Raw genomic sequence first — 21,918 nt, 5'->3', positions numbered from 1 at the left:
ACAGGAACAGGAGCAGGAGCAGGAACAGGAGCAGGAATAGGAACAGGAACAGGAACAGGAACAGGAACAGGGGCAGGAGCAGGAACAGGAGCAGGAACAGGAGCAGAGCAGGAGCAGGAACAGGAGCAGGAACAGGAGCAGGAACAGGAACAGGAGCAGGAACAGGAGCAGGAACAGGAGCAGGAGCAGAGCAGGAACAGGAGCAGGAACAGGAACAGGAGCAGGAGCAGGAGCAGGAGCAGGAACAGGAACAGGAACAGGAGCAGGAACAGGAACAGGAACAGGAACAGGAGCAGGAACAGGAGCAGGAGCAGGAGCAGGAGCAGGAACAGGAACAGGAACAGGAGCAGGAGCAGGAGCAGGAGGAACCCTAGGGGTTGTTTCTGAGTTCAGGGTTCCATTCTGCTCTCCGGGCAAGCAGCGTTTGGCATTTGCGTACAGGGAAGTTGGCTCAATGGTTATTGTAGGAGAACTTTGGAGCAGCCGTTCTCAGTAATCCCCCCACAATAATAAAGTTCCTCCTCTGGGGGATATTTATAACGGGATTGTTCCCCGGGAGCTGCCCCAGGTAATTCCCCTTTGTTCCCTGGGCTCTCCCAGCCTTTCCCACTGCCGGCCGAGCGCAGGGCGGTCCCTGCAGCCCCACGATGTCACCGCGTGGGGACAATGGGCAGGGCAGGGCGGCAGGAGGTCACGCAGAGTTCAGGCCGGGCTTTGCTCATTGCTCAGAGATGATTGTTCCAAACCCCGCCGTCCCCAGCGCGGGTGAGCTCTGCTGGCTCTGACCCGTCCTCAGCGTGGCTTTGTGTGGACAGAGAGCTCTCAGATCGCAGGGCTGGTGCTGGTTCTCCCTCCCTGGCTGTTGCAGGGTGTGCTGGTGCCCCTCAGAGTGCCAGAGCAGCGCAAGGATCTGCCTCCCTTCTCCAGACCCCCTGCAGTGCTCATGGGTGCTGAGAGCTTTTCCAAGCTGAGATGGTGAAAAATAAAATTGACCAGAACTCTGCAAAGCAATGAACTTTGCACAAAAATAACCTTCTGTGGAGGAAGAGGGTTGTACAATTCCTCAGCTAACACAGGGTTTTCTTAGAGTGGACGTTGGGTGGCTTTCACATTGTGAAAAGCGCCAGTGCCTTGTTTGTAACATTTTAAAAGTTTAATAAGAATAAAATGGTTATGAAACTAGTAATGCAATTAGAGTAATAATAATTTGGACAATTTGAATATGGACAATAGGAGACAATAGAAACAAAAAGTTATGGATGTCTGAGTACCTTTTTCTGGGCAGCATGAGCCCAAAAAAGGACACAAGTTAATGAAGGATTAACCCTTAAAAACAACAGCCTGTTGCATATTCATACACCTCACACATGATGCATAAATTCCATTCAAACCCAGGATTCTGGCTGGGCAGTGTCAGCTTCTTCCTCTGGATCCTGACAGCGCCTTCGAGGCGGGAAGAAGTTCATTTCTCCTGATAATGGGGAATAAATTACCTTTCTCTGAAAGATTCAGGTGTCCTATGGCTGGTATCTCACTGCCAGTCCTTTCTTTAAAAAAGTATCCTACATAGCATAGTTCCTATTTTAACAATTTTTATAACCTAAAACTCTATTTAACACACTACTTAAGAGAATTAATACAGCATCACTTTCCAACACAACACATATAATATTCATGTTAATATTTGCAAAAAGCCAATCATAAAATAGGCATTTTCCACACACATCACTAACTTAAACACAGAAAAAAGCAGCAAGAAGTGCTTGGCTTCACCTGTGATGCTTTAGCAGGGGTTGGAAACAAAAAGATTTAAAGTCTGAGCCTGTCCTGCTCAGTCAGAGCCGTGTTTGTTCTGTGGTGTGGCCCCAGCAGCTGTGAGCTCTGGGTGTGGGAAGCAGAGCAGCCTTTGTGGCCAACGAGACCCTTCACACTTGTGGTCCCTGGTGGTGTTTTCTGGCAGGTTCTCACTCGGCTGCCAGCACATCCCTGAGGGGGAATGCAGGGAATGGCTGCACACGGGGGGAAAGGGAGAGGAGCTCGCAGCATCTTGGGTCAGAGCAGTGATCTTAGGAGGGAAAATGTTGAAGAAAAGGAAGAAAAGTTGTAGCAAGGCAGAGAGAAGGGCAGGTGAATTGTGCAGAGGAAGTTTCACACTTTATTAATCATCTTAATTCCATTCCCTGCCACGGGCAGGGACACCCCCACTGTCCCAGGCTGCTCCAGCCTGGCCTGGGGCACCTCCAAACTTGGGGAATTCCTGCATTTAAACTTCCAAACGCTGATGGGACTTCACTGCTTTTACCTCTTCATCTTGCACAGCCATCAGCAGGCGGGGAGGTGTTTTCAGGCTGTTGCAGAGGTTCTGTTATCAGCAAGATAACTCTTTATCTTGTCATGGAACCGAGATCTGCTGCTGCTGCTGCACTTGGGAGATGCTTTGTCAGTCCTGAAGCAGATTTGCATCACTCACAGCGTCCAAACTGTCACTTTTTGGGGGCTGATTTTTAATTGGGAGGTGAAAAGTAGGAAGAGATATTAAGGAAATGTCACTTTTTTAATTCTCTAATGGTTTTTGTCTGACTTTGCCTCCCTTTTTTATATTTCACTATGAATACTCCTCAGTAGAACACTGAGGTAGAAGTGTGACAGAGGGACAAAGAGAGTCACAGAGATACTTTGAGAGGCAAAGTAGATCTGTAATGAGCTGGGTGGCAGGAATGCAGAGAAACCTTGGAATCACTGTTGGGATTGTCAGGTGCCGTCCCACCCAACAGAGGAGCTACTCTAACAACTGATCCAGAGAGAAAACTCACTTTGTGCTGACTTTGTGATGCAGGAATGTGGAAACCTGAGGCTGGAAGAAACCTTTGGAGGTTGCCCAGTGCTGTGGCCAGTGGGTTTTGGGTACAATCCACTGATTGCAATCCAGTTTACAATGCACTGATTGCAATCCAGTTTACAATGCACTGATTTCAATGCAATTTACAATCCATAGATTTCAATCCAATTTACAATCCACTGATTTCAATCCAGTTTACAATGCACTGATTGCAATCCAATTTACAATGCACTGATTGCAATCCAATTTACAATCCACTGATTTCAATCCAGTTTACAGTGCACTGAATTCAATCCAGTTTACAATGCACTGATTTCAATCCAATTTACAGTCCATAGATTTCAATCCAATTTACAATCCATAGATTTCATTTACAATGCACTGCTTTCAATCCAATTTACAATGCACTGATTTCAATGCAATTTACAATGCACTGATTTCATTTACAATGCACTGATTTCAATGCAATTTACAATGCACTGATTTCATTTACAATCCACTGACTTCAATCCAATTTACAATGCACTGATTGCAATCCAATTTACAACCCATAGATTTCAATCCAATGTAGAATCCATTGATTTTTTCTGGGTTGTTGATCCACTCTTGGGATCACTCAGTCACCCACAGCTCTTCCCCAGTGAATGCTTGTAGCTGAAAGGGAAGGCCAGGGATGTGTTTTACCACCAAAAATACATTTTTAGGGAGGAGGTTTAATGTCTGAATGAGTTCTGTGGACTGATACCAAAATGGGAATAACAAGATCTCAAATGGATGAGAGAGGAAATTGAATCTGCATGGAGTTCTTAAAAAATCTATGCAAAAATTTAAAAATTTACACAAACTTTTCCAATATTACACCAATTGTAGTTCATTTATAGATTCCTCAATAATCACAGTCTCAAATATTTGTTATGCTTGCAGTTGATAATTTCTTTGTTGCTTGGAAAAATCATAAAATCACAAATGGTTTGGGTTGAAAAGGACCCTGAAATCATCCAGTGCCACCCCTGCCATGGGCAGGGATAACCCAGCCTGGCCTTGGACACTTCCAGGGGTGGGGAGGCCCCAAAAATCCATTTTAAGAAAAACCCAAACATTTAAAACACAGCTATTTTGAATGACAAAAGTATTTCCCATCCTTCCCAAATAAACAAATAAATATATTCTTGAACTTCTTCCACGGTGTTGAGAGGATGCTTTAAGAAATAAACCTTCTCCTTTATGAGGGGATCCATTTCTGCACTGTGTCTATTTTCAGAGAGCTCTGGGAGCCTTGTTGAGTGCAAATACAAATCAAGGTGGGTATTTTTATGCCTCCCCTGAACTAACATTAGGTAAGGCTTATTTGTAAGACAATTCTGCCCACTCCAAATCCATAATCTTTTCCCTTAATGTACTTCATGCTTAGAGACCTTGGCATATGTTTGGGAGTTTTTTAAAAACTTCATTTTCTTCCCAAGGTGGGATCACTTGAACTCATAGTGGTTAAAAAGGAAAATTGATGCTTTACTGCACCTTTTTCTCAGATATTTCTGTCCTGTGTGGAAGTTCTGGATGTGCTGTGGGAATAAGTTTTGGTGAATTTTAGTCCTGCCCTGGTGCTCAGCAGATCCTTGATTTTTTGGCTGTCTGGAGCTCTCCAGGTGAGCCAGAAACAATCTCAGACCCATCTAGTTCTGGATGTGCTGTGGGAACAGGTTTTGGTGGATTTTAGTCCTGCCCTGGTGCTCAGCAGATCCCTAATTTTTTTTGGGCTGTCTGGAGCTTTCCAGATGAGCAAAAAATCAATCTCAGACCCATCTAGATCTGGATGTGATGTGGGAACCCATCTAGTTCTGGATGTGCTGGTGGATTTCAGTCCTGCCCTGGTGGTCAGCAGATCCCTGATTTTTGTTTTTTGGATGTCTGGAGCTCCCCAGATGAGCCAAAAAACAATCTCAGACCCATCTAGCTCTGGATGTGCTGTGGGAACAGGTTTTGGTGGATTTTAGTCCTGCCCTGGTGCTCAGCAGATCCCTGATTTCTTTGGCTGTCTGGAGCTTTCCAGATGAGCAAAAAATCAATCTCAGACCCATCTAGATCTGGATGTGCTGTGGGAACCCATCTAGTTCTGGATGTGCTGGTGGATTTTAGCCCTGGCCTGGTGCTCAGCAGATCCCTGATTTTTTGGCTGTCTGGAGCTCTCCAGATGAGCCCAAACCCAATCCCAGAGCCACCAGAGGCTGTGTGAGCCTCAGTTAATGGCTGTCACAAATGTCCCTGTTTCTGGAGCGACTCCTCGACCTAGAACTAAAGGAGGTCAGGATTTCTATTCTAGCCAGTCCTTCCTTCCCCTCCTTCCCCTGCTGTGTCCCCAGCGTTTCTGGGAGGGTTCCCTGGGGCTGGACTGGGATTGCAGGGACAGGGATGGGGCAGGGACAGGGATGGGGCAGGGCAGGGATGTGGCAGGGACAGGGATGGGGCAGGGACAGGGATGTGATAGGGACAGGAATGGGGCAGGGGCTGGGATGTGGCAGGGGCTGGGGTGTGACAAGGACAGGGATGTGGCAGGGGCTGGGATGTGGCAGGGGCTGGGATGTGACAAGGACAGGGATGTGGCAGGAGCAGGGATGGGGCAGGGATGTGACAAGGACAGGGATCCCAGCAGGGCCTGGGATGTGACAAGGACAGGGATGGGGCAGGGACAGCGATGGGGCAGGGACAGCGATGTGACAAGGACAGGGATGGGGCAGGGACAGGGATGGAGCAGGGATGTGACAAGGACAGGGATGGGTCAGGGGCAGGGCCTGGGTTGTGACAAGGACAGGGATGTGGCAGGGCCTGGGATGTGACAAGGACAGGGATCCCAGCAGGGCCTGGGTTGTGACAAGGACAGGGATCCCAGCAGGGCCTGGGTTGTCACAAGGACAGGGATGTGACAGGGATGTGGCAGGGGCAGGGATGTGACAGGGACAGGGATCCCAGCAGGGCCCTGGGTGTGTGGAGCCCCAGGGGCTGCAGTTCCTTGGCTGCTGCTCCTTGTGCAGAGTTTCAGCTGCCAGAGCTCTGCCAGGGCTGCTCAGCTGGGTGGGCTCAGTCCCATCTCAGGGGGACTCAAAGCCTTTTCCATTTGGGGTGGGAGCACAGGGATGAGTTTGGCCAGTTCCCATCCATCCCCTTGGCGTCCTTGACATCAGCACAGGCTCTGATCCTGTCCCTTTGCTCTGGCATTTGCTGGGGAGCCATTGGTGCCTCTGGGTGAAGAACCTTCTTGTTTGGATTTATGGTGTCACATTTGGTGTGGGATCGTCCTCCAAGCCAACAGGAACCTCTTTGGCACTCGCCAACAGCAAATCTCAAAAATATTCTAAACTAAAAAATCAAAATTACAGATTTGGGTGCAGGTGGACTTGGGAGGAAAAGGTCTACAAGCATGGAAAGTTTCCAGCTGAAGCCAAACATCACATCACAACATTTGTATTACATTACAAGTGTTGTTTTGTGGGATAATTACACTTTAACACTCTTCTATTTTGCATTTTTACTTTATTTTAAATCATTGTTCAGTCTATCCTCAGACTTGTTGTGATTTTTGGAGTGTCAGAAGATCCTGTGGAGTAAATGAGAACCCCACAGTGCCAGGATTTTTGGGGTTATATATTTGAGCTTTCTGCTTTTTGAGGAACACATGGAAGGGCAGAATTTTTAAAATAAAATTTGTGTTTATAAAGTTCTGTAATTGTCCAGGTAATTCTCTACTGGAAACCTGTGGCCTGAGGTAAGAAAACACAAAATTGAAACTTTGAAAGTGACTGGCTCCACACTTCAGAATCAGTGGTATTTTTGACTCTCTGATTTAAATATTGTTTTGACTTTTACTTCAGTCACCATGATGTTGCTAAGTGAGATTATGAATTTTTTTCAGGTTAAGCAGAACCTCAGAAATTAAAAGAGCAAAAAGTAGAGATAGTGGATGATGTCTTACATATGTTCAGCCATTCTTACAGGAGTGTTCAGTGAATCTTGAACAGGAAATGTTCACTGAATCCACCAAGTTGTGGAGATGGGAGATAATTCTGATTCTCAGTTTTTAATGGACATTTTGTAGAAGAGTTAAAAGTAATTTTCTGTGCAATGCTAATTTAAAAAGGTTAATATTTTAACATAATCAATGTAAAATGGTGTTTGATTCCATCCATGCAGTTCTGTTGCCCTGATAGGTGTTGAGCCAATGTGCAGTATCAATTTTAATATTTTAGTTTTCTTTTGACAGTTATTTTTAAGAAAGCCAAATCTTGGCTGCACTCATCTGCTGTTTTCTAGTGCTTGTGTTTTCTGCAAGGTTTGGACTGCGAAGGAAGTGGGGATTTCCCTTGGCTGCTCAGGTGCTTGGCTCTTTAACACCTTCCTTCTAAATTTAATCTTCAGTGATAATTTTGCTTTCAGATTGCAGCTGCTCTTTGTTTGCTGTGCTTTGTAGGGAGGCAGAAACACAGAGGACAGGGAATCAGAGATTCAGGAATTCAGGGAATCAGGGATTCAGGAATTCAGGGAATCAAGAATTCAGGGATTCAGGAATTCAGGAAATCAGGGATTCGGGGAATCAGGAATTCAGGAATTCAGGGATTCAGGGAATCAGAGATTCAGGGATTCAGGGAATCAGGGAATCAGGGAATCAGGGATTCGTGGAATCAGGGATTCAGGGAATCAGGGATTCAGGGAATCAGGAATTCAGGGAATCAGGGATTCAGGGAATCAGGAATTCAGGGAATCAGGGAATCAGGGATTCAGGGAATCAGGAATTCAGGAAATCAGGGATTCAGGGAATCGGGAATTCAGGGAATCAAGAATTCAGGGATTCGGGGATTCAGGAAATCAGGGATTCAGGGATTCAGGAAATCAGAGATTCAGGGAATCAGGAATTCAGGGAATCACGAATTAAGGAAATCAGAGATTCAGGGAATCAGGAAATCAGGGATTCAGGGAATCAGGAAATCAGAGATTCAGGGAATCAGGAATTCAGGAAATCAGGGATTCAGGGAATCAGGGAATCAGGGATTCAGGAAATCAGAGATTCAGGGAATCAGGAATTCAGGGAATCAGGGATTCAGGAAATCAGGAATTCAGGAAATCAGGGAATCAGGGAATCAGGAAATCAGGAAATAAGGGATTCAGGGAATCAGGAATTCAGGGATTCAGGGAATCACCAGGGCTGGAGGAGCCCTTTGGGATCATCCCAGTCCCACCATCATCACCCCTGAACCTCATCCCCAAACAAAGATGAGCTGCTGAGGCTGGACAATGGATTTTCCTTTGGTACAGTCAGACCAGAATGCTGGGAGCAGCCCTGAAAGGCAGAATTGGTGTGGTGTTCTGGCTTTTTGGGATCCATACACAGAACTTGTGTGTTTGGAATAACCCCTGTCTAATTCTGACTGAGCTGGGACACCCAGGGGGAGCTGTGAGGAAAGGGATGCTCAGGATCAGAGTCCCAGCATGGGTTGGGCTGGAAGGGATCCTTAAAGATGGGGTTCTGATGGTCAAGGACACCTCCCACCTGACCAGGGTGTTCCAGCCTGGCCTTGGGCACTGCCAGGGATCCAGGGGCAGCCACAGCTGTGCCAGGGCCTGCCCACCCTGCCAGGGAACAATTCACTGGGAGCCATTCCCTGTGTGCTGTCCCTGCATCCCCTGGCAATTGTCTCTCTCCAGCTTTCCTGGGGCTCCTCCAGGCCCTGCAAGGCCACCCTGAGCTCAGCCCAAAGCTTCTCCTGTGCAGGTGAACAATGCCAGCTGTGCCAGCCTTTCCTGCCAGCAGAGCTGCTCCATCCCTCTGCTCATCCTGGAGCCTCCTCTGGGCTCTCTCCAGCTCCTCCCTGGCTGGGGCAGGGCTGGGGCAGCTCTGCCCTCCCTCAGCCTGAGGCCATTCCCTGTGTCCCTGTGAGAAGTCCCTGCCCAGCCCTTTCCCTGAGGGTGATTCTGGGATCCCTCCCTGTGGAATCCCCCATGTGTGACAATAATCTGATGGTCAAGGACACCTCCCACCAGACCAGGTGCTCCAGCCTGGCCTTGGGCACTGCCAGGGATCCAGGGCAGCCACAGCTGTGCCAGGGCCTGCCCACCCTGCCAGGGAACAATTGCTAATTCCCAATATCCCATCCAATCCTGCTCTCTCTCAACCTAAGGCCATTCCCCGTGTCCTTGTGAGAAGTCCCTGCCCAGCCCTGCAGGACAATTCTGGGATCCCTGATCCCTATGGAACCCCCCACGTGTGACAACCCTCGGGTGCCAATGATCTCCAGGATCCAGGACTCAGAACCCAGGACAAGATTGTCCCCCCATCCCCTGCTTAACCCTGTCCTTGGCAGGGTCACTTATACAATACAGAGATCTTTTACTGCCATACATATATTTACTCAGGCCCCTATAAAACAGGGCTTTTTTTTCATCTGAGTGGAGTCATTTTCAGGTGGGTGTTTTGATGAGAAATCTCAGTCTGGAAGCAAGATGTCATTCCACAAAGATGCAGTTCTCATCTGTGAGGTTTGGCCTGGCTGAATCATGATTTTCTTTCCCTCAAACAGTACCAAGTTTGAGTAGTAAGTAGCAAGGCAATTCCTGAACAACTTCTGTCAACAGGTGTCTCAATGTGGACTTTTTGCCTTGATATTCCTGTCCTTCAAGTAATTTGCTTGATGGACAGCATGTTTGGTTTATTTCCCCCTGTGCTGCAATCAGCATTTATCCTTGTCTTTGCAGGAGGAGAGACTTCAGCATGCAAACCTTCATCTGTTCGGCTCGCACCATCGTTTTCATTCCATGCTGCTGGCCTTCAGATGGCTGGACAGATGTCCCATTCGCATCAGCAGTACAGTGACCGGCGGCAGCAGAGCATCAGTGACCAGCAGGTCTCGGCCTTATCCTACGCTGAGCAGCTCGAGCAGCCGATCCCCCTGACAAACCAGGTATGGCCAGGGCTGCTCCTGCGCCTGGCAGCTCCTCAGTGGGCAGGTGTGCACTCACTTGGGGTGGAAGGGACCTTTAGAGATGAGCTGGCCAGGGCAGGGACGCCTCCCACTGTGCCAGGCTGCTCCAGTGTCCAGCCTGGCCTTGGGCACTGCCAGGGATGCAGGGGTGGAATTCCATCCCAGCTCCTCCTCACCCTGCCAGGGAACAATTCCTCATTGCCAAGAACCCATCCAGCCCTGCCCTCTGGCAGTTTAAAGTCATTGCCCCCATGTCCTGTCACTCTGAACCCCTGTGAAATGTCCCCAGCCATCAATTACAGCATCAGGGCTTTTATTCTTGTAGTTTTTTTTTTTTAAACTAATTAACTCCCAACTCTGTAAGGATAGAATTAACACACAACAGTATATTTAAAACTATTTATATTTTATATATTTTATGTGTGTGCGCATATATATATATGTGTATATATATAAATATATACATATATAAATATATGTACATATACATAATATATACACATATATACAGATATACTATATTATTACATATATAAACATATGTACATATACATAATATATACACATATTATATACATATATACTATATTATTACATATATAAATATATGTACATATACATAATATATACACATATTATATACATATATACTATATTATTACAACATATATACTATATTATTACATATATAAATATATGTACATATACATAATATATACACATATACATATATACTATATTATTACATATATAAATATATGTACATATACATAATATACGCACATATTATATACATATATACTATATTATTACAACATATATACTATATTATTACATATATAAATATATGTACATATACATAATATATACACATATTATATACATATATACTATATTATTATATTATACCATGTCTATATATATTTATATATATTTATGTATATTCATATTTATATATATTGTATTATATATTATGCTATATTATATATTATATACTATATTATATATTATATATTATGTGTATATATTATATAAATAACATATGTATATACATATATATGTATTATAAGACATAATATATATTATAATATATAATGTATAATGATATATATTACATATATATACATATAATAGATATATATAATATGTATATTATATATGTATAATATATGTATATTATATATATATATATAATATATGTGTATGTATATCTATCTATATATGTGTATATTTATGTATATGTATACTGTAACTTCAAAAAAAGTTTTAAAAGTTGATTCTAAACTTCTGGAACATATTTATTCTACTTGCAACGTTTTTTTAAATAAGGGGAGAGAAAGATTGGCCAAGTGGAGAACTGTGCAAAGCTCTTTTTTAAAATAATAACTGGTGTCAAAAGTTTTGGGTGGTTTGTTAGCTGCTGATTGCTTTGTTACTTATCCTAATGGACAGTTGTAGTGCAGAATCACTGGTTGGTGTATTTGGAATACAGAAGTTTGCACAAAATAGATTTTATTTGAATAGGTAGGACTGCTGAAGGAGCCCCCCAGCTCAGAGTGCCAGGAGCCACAAGAGCTGCTGTGGCTCTGGATAAGTGAGAATTCTGTTGGTTTTTAAAAATTCCATGGCCCAGTTGTGGAAACATAAGGGTAGAGGGGTTCCAACAAAACCTGTAATTTAGAAACTGAAAATTTGCTGCAGACTGATGAGGAATGTTTCACTAAAGAGGGTGAAGGTGAGGGGTGTTTGCTGCTCAGGATGTTTTGGGCAGAAAAGTCTCCAGAAGCATCAGGAGTTGCTCTGGGGCTGTGGGGAGATGCTTTGGCAGGAGGAGGAAGGGATCAGAAGGCATGAGAATGGCCAGGGTTTGGAGATCTCCAGTGACTGGAGATGCCAGGGATGGGTTTCCTGTCCAGGAGGAAGAGGAAATCTCTTATATAATAATATAGAGCTTGAGGATCTACAGAGACATTTTATTTTGAGTTTTTTGAGTTAAAGGTCTCCCAGAACTTCTGCAATGAGGCTGGTCAGTCAAGAAAAGTTGCACCTGAATCCTTTCAAGGCACTTTGGAAACAAACTCAAGGAATTTTAGGTTGTAGGGACATGATCCATGTGAGGAAATAATCAGCTGGACACCTTGGCCATGGCACTCAAGCTGTTCTTGCACCACCACCAGCACAGTTTTATAGAATTCATGTTCTTGGCTTTGATGGTGGCCAGCTGGCTGCTTCCCTTCCCTGCCTCGTTCCTCCCTCGGGTTCTTGAGCCTCTGCCATCACCCAGTCCCACCAAGAATTCTCCTCACCAGGCTCCTGCTTGGGGTGGAGGTTCTGTGTGAGCCTCTGGGGGGATTCCCAAAGACTTTTTGTCTTTGCAGTGCATTTCTGATTTTATCTGCACAGCCAGATCCAGCTGAGACCTTCCTGCTGATGGCTCAGATCATCTGCTCTGGACCTGGACCTCTGCAGAATAAATTCCTTGTTCTTTCTTTTGGGCTGCCCATTTACAGCTCTGGCTCATCTTGATTAAAAAATAACTTTTTTTCTTGTAAAAATTTGACCTCTGTAGTTAAAGGCTTTGTGCTTTTCTCTCCAGATGTGATCTGCCAACATCTGGGGGTTTGTGTCCCACTGATCCCTGCATGTTACAGATTCTTTCTTTATGCCATTCCTACAGGAATCCTTTTTATTCAAGGCATTGCCATGAATGTGCTGCCACCTCTCTCTGGCCTTGAGAAAAGGTTTTTATCCAAATACTTGATAAAGTTCTGTCCTGTAAATGTCAATTCTGGGAAGGAACCTTGCAGAGAACATTGTTGGAACCATCTTTAGGTGGTTTTATTCAGGTGGGATCCCACCACTGGTTCTCTCTGTCATCTCCTTGTAGAGTTTCTAACACAGAGCAGCCTTTTGGAATGGCAAACTCTCTTTGGTCACACAAAATGGCTTCTGCCTTTGTGAGTTCATACCACAGAATTTCAGGATCATTTAGGTTGGGAAAAATCTCCAAGATGAGTCCCAGCTGTGAGCAATGCCCACCTCGTCCCCAGCCCAGAGCTCTCAGTGCCACCTCCAGGGCACACCTGCAGGGATGGGCACTGCAAAGCTCCCTGGGCAGCCCCTGCCAAGGCCTGAGCTCCCTTTCCATGGGCAAATTGCTGCTGCTGTCCCAGCTGAGCCTGCCCTGGCCCAGCCTGAGGCCGCTCCCTCTGCTCCTGTCCCTGTTCCCTGCTCAGAGCCACGAGGTCCCCCCTGAGCCTCCTTTCTCCAATGTTTATCATCCAGAAATTCCAGATTATAACATGCATCCAGAGCCCAAACCCCACTTCCCAAGACCAAACTCCCATTTCCCAAGCCCAAATCCTCATTTCCAGAGCCCAAATCCCCATTTCCCCAGCCCAAATCCCCATTTCCCGAGACCAAACCCCAATTTCCAGAGCCCAAACCCTGATTCCCCTAGCCCAAATCCTGACTTCCAGGTCCCAAATCCCCATTTCCAAATCCTGACATTTCCAGAGCCCAAATCCCAATTTCCAGAGCCCAAATCCCCATTTCCAGAGCCCAAATCCCCATTTCCAGAGCCCTCTGGAAGGGCTCACCCTTCCAAACAAGTTATTTATGGGGCACCCAAATGGGCTATTTTAGGGCACCCAAATAAGTGACTTTTAGAGTACCAAATGGCGTTTTAGGGCACCCTAACAGTTTACTTTTAGGGCACCCAGAGAAGTTACTTTTAGGGCACCCAAAGAGGTGACTTTTAGGGTACCTACTTGAGTTACTTTCAGGGTTGCCAAAGAAGTTCTGGGGCCCCCAAACTGATTACTTTTAGGGTACCCAAATGGGGTGTTTTAGGGCACCCAAAAAAGTTACTTTTAGACCACCCAAACTGGGTATTTTAGAGCACCCAAGAAGTGACTTTTAGGGTACCTAAATGAGTTACTTTTAGGGTATTCAAAAAGTTCTAGGAAACCCAAACTATTTACTTTTAGGGCACCCAAAGAGGTTATTTTAGGACACCCAAAAAGTTACTTTTAGGGCACCCAAATGGGGTGTTTTAGAGCGCCCAAAGAAGTGACTTTTAGGTACCTAAATTAGTTACTTTTAGGGTGCCTAAAGAAGTTTTAGGACACCCAAAGTGTTTACTTTTAGGGAACTCAAATGGGGTGTTTTAGGGCACCCAAAGAAGTTACTTTTAGGTACCTAAATTAGTTACTTTTAGGGCACCCAAAGAAGTTATTTTTAGGGCACCCAAAGAGGTTATTTTATGACACCCAAAAAGTTACTTTTAGGGCACCCAAAGAGGTGACTTTTAGGGTACCTGCATGAGTTACTTTCAGGGTTGCCCAAGAAGTTTGATCCTTTAGGGTTGGATCCTCTCCATGCAGTGGCTCCCACCCAGTCAGGCAGACAAGGATTGGGTCTGGGAGCTGCAGTTCTGGAATTTCCCAGCATCAGCAGGGACCTGGACCATTGGGACAGCCTGGGTGCCCCAGCTTTGCACAGCCCAAAACTCACTGCTTGGGTGCCCTAAACCACCCTGCTTGGGTGCCCTGAATAACCTGCTAGGGCACAGATGTAAAAATAATAATCTGTTAGGGTGCCCTAAAAGCAACTTCTTGGTGTGCCCTAAAAGTAATCTGAGTGCCCTAAAAATAACTTCTTAGTGTGCCCTAAAAGTAACTTATTTGGGTGCCCTAAAAGTAACTTATCTGGGTGCCCTAAAAGTAACTTATTTGGGTGCCCTAAAAATAATTTCTTGCCCTAAAACAACCAATTTGGGTGGTCTAAAAGTAATCAGTTTGGGGGCCCCAGAACTTCTTTGGCAACCCTTAAAGTAACTCAAGTAGGTACCCTAAAAGTCACCTCTTTGGGTGCCCTAAAAGTAACTTTTTGGGTGTCCTAAAATAACCTCTTTGGGTGCTCTAAAATACCCCATTTGGGCGCTCTAAAAGTAAACTGTTAGGGTGCCATTAAACTTCTTTGGTTACCCTAAAAGCAACTCATTTAGGTACCCTAAAGTCACTTCTTTGGGTGTCCTAAAAGTAAACTCTTTGGGTGCCCAAAATCTTCTTTCAGTACCCTAAAAGTAACTCATTTAGGTGCCCTAAAAGTATCTTCTTTGGGTGCCCTAAAAGTAAACTGTTAGGGTGTCCTAAAATAACCTCTTTGGGTGACCTAAAAATAACTTCTGTGGGTGCCCTAAAAGTTAACTGTTTGGGTGCCCTTAAACTTCTTTCAGTGCCCTAAAAGTAACTCATTTAGGTAGCCTAAAAATCACTTCTTTGAGTGCCATAATTTACCCTGTTTGGGTGCCCTAAAAGTAAACACTTTGGGTGTCCTAAAACTTATTTGGGTACCCTAAAAGTAACTAATTTAGGTACCTAAAAGTAACTTCTTTGGGTGCCCTAAAACACCTTATTTGAGTTCCCTAAAAGTAAACACTTTGGGTGTCCTAAAACTTCTTTAGGCTCCCTAAAAGTTCCTTCTTTGGGTGCTCTAAAACACCCCATTTGGGTGCCCTAAAAGTAAACATTTAGGGTGTCCTAAAATAGCCTCTTTGGGTGCCCTAAAAATAACTTCTTTGTGTGCCCTAAAAATAAATAGTTTGGGTTTCCTAGAACTTCTTTGAATACCCTAAAAGTAACTCATTTAGGTACCCTAAAAGTCACTTCTTGGATGCTCTAAAATACCCAGTTTGGGTGGTCTAAAAGTAACTTTTTTGGGTGCCCTAAAACACCCCATTTGGGTACCCTAAAAGTAATCAGTTTGGGGGCCCCAGAACTTTTTTGGCAACCCTGAAAGTAACTCATGTAGGTACCCTAAAAGTCACCTCTTTGGGTGCCCTAAAAGTAAACTGTTAGGGTGCCCTAAAACGCCATTTGGAACCCTAAAAGTCACTTATTTGGGTGCCCTAAAATAGCCCATTTGGGTGCCCCATAAATAACTTGTTTGGAAGGGTGAGCCCTTCCAGAGGGCTCTGGAAATGGGGATTTGGGCTCTGGAAATTGGGATTTGGGCTCTGGAAATGTCAGGATTTGGGCTCTGGAAATGTCAGGATTTGGAAATGGGGATTTGGGCCCTGAAAGTCAGGATTTGGGCTAGGGGAATCAGGGTTTGGGCTCTGGAAATTGGGGTTTGGTCTCGGGAAATGGGGATTTGGGCTGGGGAAATGAGGATTTGTGCTGGGGAAATGGGGATTTGGGCTCTGGAAATGAGGATTTGGGCTCTGGAAACTGGGATTTGGGCTCTGGAAATGAGGATTTGGGCTTGGGAAATGGGATTTTGGTCTCGGGAAGTGGGGTTTGGGCTCTGGAAATTGGGATTTGGGCTCAGGAAATGGGGATTTGGGCTCTGGAAATCGAGATTTAGGCTATGGAAATGGGGGTTTGGTCTCAGGAAAGGAGGATTTGGGCTCGGGGAATGGGGATTTGGGCTCTGGAAATCGGGGTTTGGGGTTGGGAAGTCAGGATTTGGGCCTGGGAAATAGGGATTTTTGCTCGGGAAATGGGGATTTGGGCTGGGGAAATGGGGATTTTGCTCGGGAAAGGGGGATTTGGGCCCGGGAAATGGGGATTTGGGCTATGGAAATGGGGATTTCGCTATGGAAATGGGGATTTGGGCTATGGAAATAGGGATTTGTGCTCGGGAAATGGGGATTTTGCTCTGGAAACGGGGATTTTGCTCGGGAAACGGGGATTTTGCTCTGGAAATGGGGGTTTTGCTCTGGAAATGGGGATTTTGCTCGGGAAATGGGGATTTTGCTCGGGAAATGGGGGTTTTCCCGCTCGCAGCCGTTCCCGGGCCGCCGCCCCCCTCTGCTGGCCGCGGCGCCGCGCTGCTCCCGGGCCGCCTCAGCCCAGGCCCGCCCCGAGCTCCCTCACGGTGCTCTGCCCCGTTATTCCTTTCTTCTGACTCCTTTTGTTATGGAGTGTCTGGTTCAGGTTCCTGGAATGATTTTAATTCATAAGCAGAGAATAAATGTGAATTTATTGGTTTTATTCCTGCTTGGATTTGGGGTTGTAGTGATTTGCAGGCCATATGCTGGGTTTTGGGGAATCATTCACAGGAATCATCAAAAGTTAGGGAACAATAATGACAATTGATATTCAAATTCTATACAATCTATGTATTTAGATTACATTAGATTATCAGGTCATTTCTGTGTCTTTGCTCCAGACTGACTCCTATTTTTTTATGGAGTATCTGTTTCAGGTTCCTGGAATGATTTTAATTCATAAGCAGAAAAAGGGAATGTGAATTTATTGGTTTTATTCCTTTCCTACTTCCATTTGGGGTTTTCGTGACTTGCAGGCCATACTCTGGTGTTTGGGGAAGCATTCACAGGAATCATCAAAAGTTAGGGAACAATAATGGTAATTTATATTTTAATTCTATACAGTCTATGTATTTAGATTACATTAGATTATCAAGTTATTTTTGTGTTTTTGCTGCAGACTGACTCCTATTTTTTTATGGAGTATCTGGTTCAGGTTCCTGGAATGATTTTAATTCATTAGCAGAGAATAAATGTGAATTTGTTTTACTCCTGCTTCCATTTGGGGTTCTAGTGACTTGCAGGCCATATTCTGGTTTTTAGGGAATCACTCACAGCTGCAGATTAAAGGTTAGGGAACAATAATGACAATTTATATTCAGATTATATAAATTATCTGGATTTATGGTAAATGTAAATAATAGAAATAATTACATATAAGTTGGTCTTAAAAATTATTTACATCATTTTCTCTTGCACTTATTTCTTCTGGCTGTGGTCCCCACACCCATCACTGACAAGGATCAAAGAATTCCAGGAAGATACTCCAAGAGCAGCCAGATTGTTTTGTTTTTCTCTTATTTATGAGGTTTTAAATTACACTTTAAACCTTCCAGCTCTGTCTTTTTACATTTTTTTCCTTCAGGAGTTCTTTTTTAAGGCTTTTGTTTCCCAGACTGTGCTGGCAGGAGGGGTCCTGGCTGTGGCTGCTGAGTGTTGGAGTTTCAGGGAGTGTGGGAGCACACGGTCCAGGGAGAACACGAGAGTTGGGATCTCTGGGATCTTTCTCCTGCAGTGCCAATAAATTCACATTTCTCTGTCCAGTTCTGACTGGTTCCATCTTGAGTTCAACACAGCCTGATGGGAATGAAAGATAAGGGCTTAAAAGTTGTCACAACTTCAAAGTTTCTCTTTTTTGCTGCTCTGTTTTGATGCTCAGATTGCCTGAAACTCTTTTCATTTAATTACAAAATTATTAGAAAATTGATTTACCTGATAAAGGAGCTGAGGTGAGATTTTGGTGACAAATTCCAGTGGTTCAGCTTTTGTGAAACACCTGGAATGGGAAGGTCAGGCTGAATGTTAAACACCTTTCCAGCTCTGATTATCTAACATCATTTGCATATATTAAAAGACAGATATACCATATATAAAACTAATATATATAATATATAAAATAAATATCTAACATAATGTAATACAATGTAATACAATGTAATACAATGTAATACAATGTAATACAATGTAATACAATATAATACAATATAATATAATATAATATAATATAATATAATATATAATATAATATAATATAATATAATATATATAGTATATAATATATGTAGTACATAATATATATAGTATATAATATATACTATATAATACATAACATACAATATATAATATGTAACCTACAATATATAAAATATGATCTTGAATATATAATGTGATATATATTATATACTCTAAATTTTTTTTATATATATATAAAATTATCTGTAAAATTTGAGGTTTTCTAACCATATCTTGGTCAGAGATTTTATTGACCTCATCAAGATCATTGCCAGGTTCATGCTGTAGCACCAGTTTAAAATCCTTAATTCAGATATTCCCACTACCTGTTCAACATTATTGTTGATGATGGTTTAACTTTAGCAGTCTCTGTCATCAGTGAGGCCATGCAAGTCAATGAAACAATTAAATTTGGAATTCTTGCCAAAAGTTGACCTGACACAATGAAATCTTCATTATTTATTTTGTTTATGAAGTGGAACATGTGCTATGCACAAGTTGAATTTATCTTTTTTTTTTCTTTCTTATTTTAATGAATGTGGATATTGGTGGTTCTTTCTTTTTTTTAAAAAAAAATCTGAATTAAAGCATCCCATAGACAGCTCAGGATTCTCCATAATAAAAATATTTTTTAAAGGAGCAATACCATCTGTTTGGACAAAAAAAGAAAATGCCCATGAAGAGAGGAATTTGTTGTGTGTTCCATCCCCAATGGCTGAGTTAAAAGTCACAGTTGCCATAAAATGTGCTTTGTCACCAGTGTGTTGAGGACACATAAATGGGACATTTTTATGGCTATTTCCTTATTATTTAATTACAATTTAAAATTGTAATTAAAGTAGTTTCTTGTCTCTCAGACCTGAGATGCAGCAGCTCATTGAATTGTGTTCTGGTTTGAGGGAGGTCTGAGCTTGCAGTGTGGCTGTCTGGCCACCAGATAGAGACTGAAGCTTGTGAAATGGGAGCTTCCCTTCCCTTCCCTTCCCTTCCCTTCCCTTCCCTTCCCTTCCCTTCCCTTCCCTTCCCTTCCCTTCCCTTCCCTTCCCTTCCCTTCCCTTCCCTTCCCTTCCCTTCCCTTCCCTTCCCTTCCCTTCCCTTCCCTTCCCTTCCCTTCCCTTCCCTTCCCTTCCCTTCCCTTCCCTTCCCTTCCCTTCCCTTCCCTTCCCTTCCCTTCCCTTCCCTTCCCTTCCCTTCCCTTCCCTTCCCTTCCCTTCCCTTCCCTTCCCTTTTTCTTTTTTTTCCCCTTTTTTCCCCTTTTTTTCCCCTTTTTTTCCCTTTTCCCTTTCTTTGGTGGTTGAGCATTCCTTAAATCCAGGTGAAAAATCAGAGTAACCCCAACAATAAAGGATTGGACACTGTTGTTGTATAAAACACAAAATTATTTTGTTCCCTGCTCCATCATCAGGAGTAAAATTCTGTACTCCTAATGATGGAGCAGGGAACAAAATCATTTACTTGAAAAATAATTTACTTGAAAAATAATTTACTTGAAAAAAGAAGTGAATATTGCAAATTTCACAGTATAAAAGTGTGAGGAAAAAGATTCATCCCAAAACTTTGTGAACCCAGTGGAGCAAAATTAAACTTCTGAGAAGTTCATACAGGTTCAGGAATGTGCTCAGAAATGCGTGATTGTAAAAATGCACAATTGTTAAAGAAGGGACTGGCTGTAGCAGTCTGCAGAATTTGAATTATTTACAATTTTTCAATTATGATAATTCAGATTTTTTTTTCACCAGACTGTTTATTTCAGAGTGGGAATTAGATCTTTATTTTCGTAGTAAGCCAGCAAATTTGACTTATAAATTAAAAAATAAACATCAAGACTTGGCATACAAACTCTCTTTCCAAATCAGAGCAATTTTTTGTGGGAATAGTTGGTCTGAACTATGGAGTTCTTCCACATTGAGACTTTTCCCTCAAAAATCAAATCCCCTTCTGCTCATGCAGCCCTGCCAATATTCCTGATACTCCTTTGCCACCTCCTGGTTTCTTTCCCCAGCAAGCCCCACCGGTGTTCCCATATCCCAACAGTTTCTCTCAGTCAGAATTCAGGAATTTGAGGGAAATATTTGGGTTTGAAGCTGCTCTATCAATGACAGCTGGGTCAGGACTTGCTGCTGCTCAGTGCTGAGGGAGAGATCCTAAAGATCCCCTTGAGGTGGGGTTTATTTCATGGGCCACATTTGTTTGCCAGATGAAAGGAAGAAACAAAAATGTTTTGTAAATGTCTGATGGTTTGTTTAGGAAACTTTCAAACAGTTTCCTGATGTTTACAAAGTGCTTGTACTTGTAATAAAATAAAATTAATGGTTTTTCCCCTGCCCACACAGGAGGAGAAGGGGAGTTTGGCTTTCTAGGGTGGTCCCTCTGGTACCTCAGTGCATGTCCAGTTTCAGAAGCACAAACTCTCTATAATTTCTTTCTGTGAGACCTTTTTTGGGTCACTTTGATGTGATTCTTTTTATTTTGTCATAGAAGGAAAAGTAGTTATTTGTATAGCAACTGTTATAACTATTAGGTTATTGTATAAAAACTAGAAGGTAGACTTGGCAATGGCAAACTCTCCTCAGTCACAGGAGGTGAACTCTGCTTCTTCAAGTTGCTATCACAGAACTCCAGGATCATTTAGGTTGGGAAAGGTCTCCAGGATGAATCCCAGCTGTGCTCTGTGCCCAGCCCAGAGCTCTGAGTGCCACCTCCAGGCCTTCTTTAGACACCTCCATTTAATAACTCATTTATTAGTTCAATAATTCTCATGGAAAACATGCACAGAACAGGCTTTTCTCTGGTGGAGTTGCTTAAACTCACACTGGGGTTTTGTCCTGCACCCTGAGGGGACCAAGCCCAGGCTGGGGAAGGACCTGGGGACACCGAGCTGTCCCTGGGCCAGCAAAGTGTCCTGTGGGGCATAGGGATGGGCACTGCCAGCAGGTGAGGGCTGACCCTGCCCCTGTGCCCAGCCCTGGGGGCACCTCTGGCTGCTGTGCCCAGCTCTGGCTCCTCAGCACAGCAGGGCCAGGAGCTCCTGGAGCTGAGCAAGGGCCTGGAGCAGCTCCGTGCCCAGGAAAGGCTGAGGGAGCTGGGGCTGCTCAGCCTGGAGAGGAGCCCCAGGGACAGAGAGGGGCTGAGCCCTGCCTGGGCCTGCCTGGGCCTGTGTCTGTCCCTGTGTCTGTCCCTGTGTCTGTCCCTGTGTCTGTCCCTGCCTGTCCCTGTGACTGTCCTTGTGTCTGTCCCTGTGTCTGTCCCTGTGTCTGTCTCTGCCTGTCCCTGTGTCTGTGCCTGTGTCTGTCCCTGTGTCTGTCCCTGTGTCTGTCCCTGTGTCTGTCTCTGCCTGTCCCTGTGTCTGTCCCTGTGTCTGTCCCTGTGTCTGTCCCTGTGTCTGCCCCTGTGTCTGTCCCTGTGTCTGTCCCTGTGTGCAGAGCTCAGAGCAGGCCCAGGCTCTGCTCCAGGCCCAGCAATGGCCCCAGAGCCACGGGCAGGGCCTGAGCCCAGCAATTCCCCTCACGGGAGGCACAACTTCTGCCCTGGGCAGTGCCCAGCCC

The 21,918-nt window shown here is 44.2% G+C and overlaps 1 protein-coding gene across 3 annotated transcripts in view; it reads left to right on the top strand.

Annotated features, from left to right (window-relative positions):
• Positions 1-21,918, top strand: part of DYRK1A (dual specificity tyrosine phosphorylation regulated kinase 1A) — a 95,328-nt gene that overhangs the window by 57,852 nt on the left and 15,558 nt on the right. For all 3 annotated transcript variants that reach the window (XM_058045795.1, XM_058045794.1, XM_058045796.1), the window contains one exon: positions 9,581-9,786. In XM_058045795.1, the coding sequence (XP_057901778.1) occupies positions 9,581-9,786 (206 nt within the window). The remainder of the gene's footprint in view (positions 1-9,580; positions 9,787-21,918) is intronic.

This window comes from Melospiza georgiana, chromosome 2, assembly GCF_028018845.1.
Source record: "Melospiza georgiana isolate bMelGeo1 chromosome 2, bMelGeo1.pri, whole genome shotgun sequence".
NCBI lineage: Eukaryota > Metazoa > Chordata > Aves > Passeriformes > Passerellidae > Melospiza > Melospiza georgiana.
The sequence above is the reverse complement of the archived record's forward strand: the minus strand, read 5'-3'. Positions and strand labels throughout refer to the sequence as shown.